The sequence below is a fragment of the Cucurbita maxima genome, unplaced genomic scaffold (genome assembly GCF_002738345.1).
Source record: "Cucurbita maxima cultivar Rimu unplaced genomic scaffold, Cmax_1.0 Cma_Scf00011, whole genome shotgun sequence".
Classification (NCBI taxonomy): Eukaryota; Viridiplantae; Streptophyta; class Magnoliopsida; order Cucurbitales; family Cucurbitaceae; genus Cucurbita; species Cucurbita maxima.
In genome coordinates, this window is record NW_019272027.1 from 4,523,004 (window position 1) to 4,532,161 (window position 9,158).

Here is a 9,158-nt window from a genome sequence, read left to right on the forward strand (position 1 = left end):
TCTGGTTGCTAAAGGAAGCAGGGTGACTTCCATGGGTTTGACCAAGATTAGTGGCTATGAATGTCATAGAAGTGGAGTCAGAAGACTCAATGGAGCGTTCGAACAACTCAAAACTTTCAGATTTAGAGACTAAATCTGCAAAACAGGGGAGAGAGGTGAGAGTCATTTAAGTAGTAGAAAAGATTGAAAAATCAATGCCAAGTCCATGAAGGAACCAATGCACTTTATCAATGTTCTCAATTGGTCTGCAATGACATGAAGCTTGGTCACAAATTATTTTGAAGGTACGAACATATTCAACAACAGGTTTGGTGCTGCATTTCATCAGCTACAAGTCATTCTTGAGTCTCAATCCATGAGCTTTCGAATGATGGTTGAACGTAGTCTTCAACGCAAGCCAAGCGTCACGGATAGTGGAGAGACCAACGATGATAGCAATGACTTCCTCAGTGAGAGAGGAAAGTAGAAGGTAGAGAATTCGTTGACCGGCTACTTTTCACAACAAATATTTGGTGCCGAGTGTTGAGGAGGTTGCTACTTCAAAGCTGAGTGGTGAAACCAAATATCCATCAACGTAGCCTAACATGTCTTCACTCTCAAGTAGATGGAGAATTTAGCTTTTCCAAAGAAGATAATTGAAGGAAGTAAGTTTGACAATGATCATATGAATTAGAGTTGAAAGGAAGAAGATGAGAGAAGATTTGGAATCCATAGAGAAGGAGGATCGGGGTCATTAAACCTGAGGGGCTATGATATCATGAGAATATTTGCAAAATCCACTACACCTGAATGGTGGTGAAAGTTCTCTATTTATAATTATTTAAAGAATCAAATAAATTACAAATGAAATGAAAATAACAATAAATGGATACACGATATTAGCATATGATCAAGGGCAATAAATGGATACAAGCTATTAGCCTATGATCAAGAATGAAATATGATACACATGTTAAACACTAATTGAAGCTAATTATCCTCAAAGACTCATGTTCGCATGAAATCTAACACATAGACCATCGTAAATTTGAGAAATAGTTTTTCAAAGTTCAAACTTGAAACTGATGTCCTGGGCACACATAGGTCGACTTGGATTTCAAAAGACAAAATCAAACTTTCATGAAGGATAAATTGGTAACACCAACTTAAGCTAATCAAATAAGTATGATGGTATATGTTGTGGCCCCTACATGCACCATGTTGTTTGTGCTATGTGTATATGTTCTATGTAATGACATATGATGTTACGATATATATGCATGTGATAACCATTACGCCATGTTGTAAATGAAATAAATTACTATGTACGTCATATTATCTATTGCTACGTAAAGCTATGTGATGGAACATATGGTGATTGCCATGTATTCACGATGCATATGTGAAATATGTCATGGATGAGAGGAGAAAGGAAAGGAGATTAATGTTATGTTATGAATGAAAATCATGGGACCTCATGCATGCATGTATGTCATGTGCCTTGGGATACTTCCCTATTATGTTATGCTAATACTGACGTGTACCTTTAGTATTTATGTTCACCATGATATCATGCAAGCCTTTCCTTTTCTGTGGCATCCGGTGACGTGTAATACGTTGTGTCCAACTAAGCTACACCTAGGGGTACGTATACGAGCCCACCTAGTGAGTCCATGGGTGCGTGCGTGAACTGTGTGGGGAAGTACCACACATCCAACCTTGCCTGGAACTGCAAAGAGTCCAAGGCAAGTGTTATGATTTTAAATGATAGGTCTCAATCATGTTATGTGCGTGGATGCATTACTAACCTCAAAGCGGGGTGACTTACCGAGTATTTTTAGAAACTCTACTTCTCTTTGGATTAGGTTGGATGAAATTGAGTGTTATATGAATGACACATATTTTGTGGCTTATCCACATGTTATTTTCTAATGTTATGATTATGTTATGTTTATGAAAGTTATGTTACACATATACTTCTACTATGTCAGCCCAAGTATGTTATGATACCATGTTCATAATTATGCCTATGAGACATTGATGAGCCATGTATGAAGATAATGGAAGTTATGCTATGTGTCAGGGTCATATTTGTTCAAGGCGTGTTGCCCATGACCGCATGGTCGTTGCATGCCAAATCCCTTGTGTTGTAGCACTTTACTACTTTCATTTACAACTTTCAAGATGTATAGCTTCTCTTTGTATTTTCTAAGTGTATGACATTGCGACATAATTATGTCTACACCTGATAGACCTGAAATGCCTTAGAGTCTCTAAGTCGCACAATTGAAGTATGTGTCGCACAATTGCTGGCAAACATTCCGTAAGAGTGTGATCGTGACACCATATACACATATGCATGTCTCATATAGACATTATGTCATGAAAAGAATGGAAGTATGATATGCCTCATAATCATGTACCATGATTTGAAAATACAGGACCTCATACATGTATATCACAAGCACGAGAGACTTCCTCAATATGTATTGTATGAACACGTACACCATGATATGACACACTCTTTTTTATCGTTAGTTTTTGACAGTGTGAACGTATGTTAACCCATAATAAGACCAAAGGGGTATACATACGAGCTTGCTTAATGGGTTCATGCATGCGTGAACCATACATAGAGAAGTATTATGCATCCAACCTTATTCGAAAAAGATAGTATAGTCCAATGAGTAGTTACAAAAACTTAGGTTCTACCATAAAATATAATTACATTTTTCGACCTCAATAATGAGGCTATTTATTGAGTATTTTTAAATACTCTAATTAAGTTTACAATTTTTTTCAAGTAAAGATAAAAATTCCCATGTACAAATGATAACTCCATTGAGTAGGTCGTGGAAGCGAAATCATCATAGTTAGATTTTCACATTTAAGTAAGTCTTTATATGTTACAACACATCGATAGTATCTATTTAAAACTTTTATAAATGATATTATTGAAATATATATATATAGTATAGTATTCAACTGAGTTAGAAAAACATCTCGATTACTCCAAATTTAGGGATACGTTAAATGAACGAACATTATTAAACAAAACTATTTCACTTTATTAGACTTCTATCCCAAATAGATTTCTAAATTAAACATAAAAGTAAATAAATATGCTTAATATTATATATAAATATATATATATATGTGACATATTAATAATAAATGTAATTAAGCTAAATATCTGAGGGAGAGATTCACCCAATAAAAAAAGCTATCACACATGGATCTCAATTAATGATAGACGTGTATTACTATTAATACACTTATGATATTGAGATATGTTGATAGACATCATTGACTTCTTACCTGATTTAATCGTGATATAATTAAAATTATAGCATTGTTGGAGTTTGTCTGCAACTTTATAGGTATTTATAGGTAATTAATAGGGAGTAGTTTTCTATTTTTTTTCAAATAGTTAATTTGTAGGAGTTATTTGTTTTTTTTTTATTCCCTTTATTTGGTATCAGAGCTAAGCTGGTAAGGACCTGAAAGAAGAAAGAGCCAAGCCAATAAGGACCCGAAAGAAGAAATACACAAATTGAGTGTTTGAGAGGAAAAACACTGAACAAATGGCAAGTGATTTTGGAAGCTTTACTACTTCCTAAATTCGATGGAGACTACGAGCATTAGAGTTTGATCATGGAAAATCTCTTGCGTTCCAAGGAATATTTGAGTGCTATTCAATCTAGTTTCGAGAAACCAAAAGGAAACGAAGCACTAAGCGCAGCCCAGCAAAAGGAAATCGATGAACCAAGGCTCAAAGATCTCAAAACAAAAAAATTATCTCTTTCAATCCATTGATAAGAGTATTTTGAAAACTATCCTTCAAAAGGATACTGCCAAGCAATTGTTTCTGAGTATCCTACAACGACTTCGCAGAACATTCGAAACCTTAGAGATGAGCAGGAGAAGGTGTTTTTGAGTATTTTACAAGAGTTATGTCTCGCTAATGACATGAAGAATTACGGAGAAGATATGCCGGATGTCAAAATTGTTGAGAAAATACTTCGAAGTCTCACCGATAAATTCAACTTCATAGTATGCTCAATTGAAGAATCCAAGGACATGGACCAATTAGCAGTCGATGAATTACAACAAATCTATTCAAATCATGCAGCAAAAACGTGTGGATGAATTACCCAAATTAAAGGAAGCTGTCAAAGTTTGCACAATTTGCAATGTTGGGAAGCAACAACGACAAAAATTTCCAAAGAAAAGCAAAGGGAGAGCATCAAACAAACTGGAATTGAGTCATGGAGATCCTTGTGGACCCATCACTCCAACCTCTCACAGTAATAAAAGGTATTTGCTGGTACTTGTAGATGATTTTTCTCGCACGACATGGATTTATTTTCTTGCAGATAAATAAGAAGCATTTGAAACATTCAAAAACTTCAAAAATCTTGTTGAAAATGAAGCAAAAACAGCCAAATGTGAACTTAGAACTGACCGGGGAGGAGAATTTACATCAAATGAATTCAACAAGTTCTGCAAAGATAACGGGATTAAGCGACAACTAACAGTTGCTTACACTTCCCAGCAAATGGAGTTGCAGAATGAAGGAACTGGACCATCATGAACATGGTATGGGGTCTTTTATCTGAGAAAGAGATGCCAAAGAAGTTGTGGTCGGAAGCAGCTAGATGGACAACTCATGTTCTGAATCGTAGTTACACAAAGGCAATCAAGGACATGGTTCCTGAGGAGAAGTGGTCGGGCATAAAACCAAATGTGGAATACTTCAGAGTATTTGATTCAATTACACTTGTTCATATTCCCGAACAAAAGATAACCAAACTTGATGATCGAAGTCTCAAATGCGTCTTACTTGGTAGTGATGAATCTAATGCCTATTGCTTGTATGATCCAGCAACAAAGAAGATAATTGTGAGTAGGAATGCCATATTTGAAGAAGGTGCAAAATGGGACTGGAATTCAAATACAAAAAATGCAGAGCAGGATGTGTTGGCTTGGGGAGATGATGATAATTTGCTGCATAAGAATCGGAAGGAGGAGAGACTGATGGAGAAGGAGATTCAAATGAAGAAGCAAATGACCAGTTAGAAGAAATCCAAGAAATGGATGAATCTTCCCCAGAGTTGCCACAACAAACAAGACAAAGGAGAGAGCCAGTTTGGATGCGCGATTATGAAATAGGTGAACACCTATTTGAAGTAGAAGAAGAAGTTGAGGGGTTTGCTTTTCACATCTTCAATAATGATCCTGTGAACTTTGAAGAAGCATAAAGGAAAAGGAGTGGCAGGAGGCTATGAAGCTTGAAATTCAAGCTATTGAAATAAATCAAACATGGAAGCTTGTGACATTGCCGCATCAAACAAAGAAAATTGATGTCAAGTGGGTCTTTAAGACGAAACTAAATGAAGAAGGCAAAGTAGACAAATGTAAAGCGAGACTCGTCGCTAAGAGATACTCGCAGAAAGCTGGAGTAGATTACAATGAAGTTTATGCACCAGTAGCTCGATGAGATACAATCAGAATTCTAGTGGTAGTAGCAGCTCAACTTGGATGGTGCATCTATCAACTTGACGTCAAAAGTGCTTTTCTATACGGTGAATTAAACGAAGAGGTATTTGTTGATCAGCCTAAAGGTTTTGTCAAAAAGGGAGAAGAGAAAAAGATTTATCGATTGAGGAAAGTTCTCTACGGCCTGAAACAAGCACCGAGGGCTTGATTCAGCAAAATCGGGAGTTATTTTAAGAAGGAAGGATTTGAGAAAAGTAAATATGATCACACCTTGTTCTTGAAGAGAATTGGAAGAAAATTGTTCTTGGTTTGCCTATACGTTGATGATTTGATTTACACCGGAGATGATGAGAATATGTGCAAATATTTCAAGTTATCAATGTAACAGGAGTTTGAGATGACAGACTTAGGGAAAATGAAGTTCTTCCTTGGAGTTGAAGTTTACCAAAATGAAGGAGGAATTCATTTGTGCTAAAAGAAGTATGCTAAGGAAGTATTTGAAAGGTTTAATATGTAGAATTGTAATGTTGTAAAGAATCTGATAGTCCCTGGCACCTTCTTGTCAGAGTCAGGCAGCAAAAGTGTCGATACAACATTGTACAAACAACTAGTAGGATGCTTAATGTACCTTATGGTAACTCGTGTCGACTTAATGTTTGTGGTTTGCTTGATTTCTCGTTATATGGCTGATCCGAAGAACATATGTAGATTACTAAAAGGGTACTTTAAAAGACACATTAGATGTTAGAGTTCATTACAAATGGAGTAAGGATGTAAATCTTTTGGGATACACAAACAGTGATTATGCGAGAGATATTGACGACAGGAAGAACACGTCAGACTATGTTTTCTTTCTAAATAGAGCTCCAATATGTTGGGGTTTAAAGAATTAGGGAATTGTCACACTATCATCTACAGAAGCTGAATATGTAGCTGTCATTGCAAGTGCATGTCATGGTGTTTGGCTTAAGGAAATTCTGAAGGAGCTAGGTGTTCTAACCATCGAGTGCATCGATATCATGTGTGACAGTAGTTCAATTTGGCTTAAGGCTTTATAAGAGAAGCCGTAGTTATCCTTCCATAAAGATAATTAGTTCCTTTTAAGTTAAGCATAGTTTTAACTTTATGTTATATTTTCTTACTTCGAATAAAAAAGTAGACCCTACAATAATGTGTGGTGTGAATTTCATTGTCCTTCTTCATCTCATATAATTTTAAAATTTTAATAATAGAATAATACTCCCTAGAACCTTGAACTCAAAAATCTTCAATTTTAATATTAACATAAATTTTAAAAATTAAATATTTTGAAAAACATTTTAGGCTGTCTATGTATTTATTTATTTATTTATTTTTATCTAATTCCTACGAATTAAAATAACATCTTTTTTTTTTTTTTTTTTTNTCAAATTATGGTATGCTAATCGTTGTCTATATAAGAGACGCTCCCAACCCGGAAACATTATTCAATTCTCAATATGGGATACCGCATAGATGAAGCTTCTTCAGCAATTCCCAAGAAGCCCAAAAGAAACAAATATGCTTTCATGTGTGCAATTTTGGCTTCCATGGCTTCCATTTTACTCGGCTACGGTTAGAAATTTTTATTTAATTTTCTTCTTTTTTTTCATGATTTTAATTTGGGTTTTTTCTCAACAGACGTTGGTGTAATGAGTGGAGCTGCAATTTTCATCAAACGAGACTTCAAAATCTCCTACGTCCAGCAGGAAGTTATGACCGGCGTCATCAACCTCTACTCCCTCATCGGCGCCGCCGCCGCTGGCAGAACCTCCGACTGGATCGGCCGCCGCAACACCATGGTCCTCGCCGGCATCATCTTCTTCGTCGGTGCCATTCTCATGGGCTTCGCCACCAACTACGCCTTCCTCATGTTTGGCCGTTTCATCGCCGGCCTCGGCGTCGGCTACGCCCTCATGATCTCTCCCGTCTACACTGCCGAAGTCTCTCCGGCCTCCTCTCGTGGCTTCCTCACCTCATTCCCCGAGGTTCGTACTTTCAAAATATATGTCACAGCCGCGTACAACTACATAAAATATATTAAATAGCTAATTTTATATCTTAAAATAAATTTCATAAATGAGCAGCTAATTCTTAATTTTCTCAATTATGGTAAGGTGTTCATAAATTTCGGATTACTCTTGGGATACATCTCGAATTTCGCTTTCTCAAAGCTTCCACTTCATCTCGGATGGCGATTCATGCTCGGAATCGGCGTATTCCCTTCGGTATTTCTAGCTGTAGTCGTTTTAATGATGCCGGAATCGCCACGTTGGCTAGTAATGCAAGGTCAAATTGGAAAAGCCAAAAAAGTCCTCGACAAAACATCGGATTCCGTTGAAGAGGCTCAACAGAGACTCGCCGACATCAAGGAAGCCGCCGGGATACCCGCCACCTGCACCGACGACGTCGTTCAAGTCCCAAAGAGGAGAAGCCACGGCAAGGACGTTTGGAAAGACCTCTTCCTCCACCCGACGCCCTCCGTCCGCCACATTATAATAGCCGCCGTTGGACTCCATTTCTTCCAGCAAGCATCCGGCGTGGACTCCGTTGTTCTCTACAGCCCCACCATCTTCGAGAAGGCCGGAATCAAATCCGACAGAGAAAAGCTACTCGCGACGGTGGCCGTTGGATTCACCAAGACCATCTTTATCTTAGTCGCTACTTTTCTCCTCGACCGTGTAGGACGGCGGCCGTTGCTCCTCAGCAGCGTCGCTGGGAAGATGATATCGCTCCTGCTGCTGGGAATGGGGCTCACGATAATTCAACACCATGCTCACGTGAAACTCACGTGGGCAGTTGGGCTGTGTATTGCCACAGTGTTGTCCGACATGGCGTTTTTCTCCATCGGAATGGGGCCCATCGCGTGGGTTTACAGCTCGGAGATTTTCCCGTTGAAGCTACGCGCCCAAGGGGTGAGTATAGGAGTGATAGTGAACAGAATGACAAGTGGGGTAGTTACAATGACGTTTTTGTCCCTGTCCAACGCGATTACGATTGGTGGGGTGTTTTTTATGTACGCCGGGATTGCAGCGATTTCTTGGGTGTTTTTCTACGTTGTGTTTCCTGAGACGCAAGGGAGGACTCTCGAGGACATGGAGGGACTTTTCGGTAATTTACTTTGGAGATTTTCTAAACAGAGGAAAATAGAGAGAAACGACGTCGGAAATCAAGTTCAATTAGGGACAAATGGGGATGTTTAGAAAGAAGGCTGTATTGATTTATGCTCAACCCTATGACTTAATTATGTGTTATTATAATTAATAATATTTTCATTGTAATTAATATTTAGCTTAAATTGGTATTTAATCATTTTTCAATTTTAATTAATTAAAACTTGTAAAATATATTAAAAATGGGTTAAAAATTTGAGGAAATGAGTGTTAAAAAATCTAATTAAATTCCTCCTAACACAATAAAAATAAAATAATTTAATGGTTGAAATGTTATATGTTTGGTTGAATGAATGGTTTGATACATGTTACATCATGATATGATTCTTGTATTTATGCTAGCCGTGACTTTTAAAAATGTATATGTGATAACCATGTAACTGATGTGGATGTTTTTATAAAAAAGATGCCAGCATATTTATGGTCATCATACAAATGATGAAACGTGTTTGGTAAAGAATGATTACTATGATATATCATTAATTAAAT

General features: G+C 37.2%; 1 protein-coding gene across 1 annotated transcript; it reads left to right on the plus strand.

Moving 5' to 3' along the window:
* Window positions 1-6,907: 6,907 nt before the first annotated feature.
* On the plus strand, window positions 6,908-8,794 carry LOC111486455 (polyol transporter 5-like). Its single transcript, XM_023133618.1, has 3 exons — window positions 6,908-7,071; window positions 7,138-7,484; window positions 7,614-8,794. The coding sequence occupies exons 1-3, from the start codon at window positions 6,957-6,959 to the stop codon at window positions 8,697-8,699; spliced, it is 1,548 nt and encodes a 515-aa protein (XP_022989386.1). The 5' UTR covers window positions 6,908-6,956; the 3' UTR covers window positions 8,700-8,794.
* Window positions 8,795-9,158: the final 364 nt, after the last annotated feature.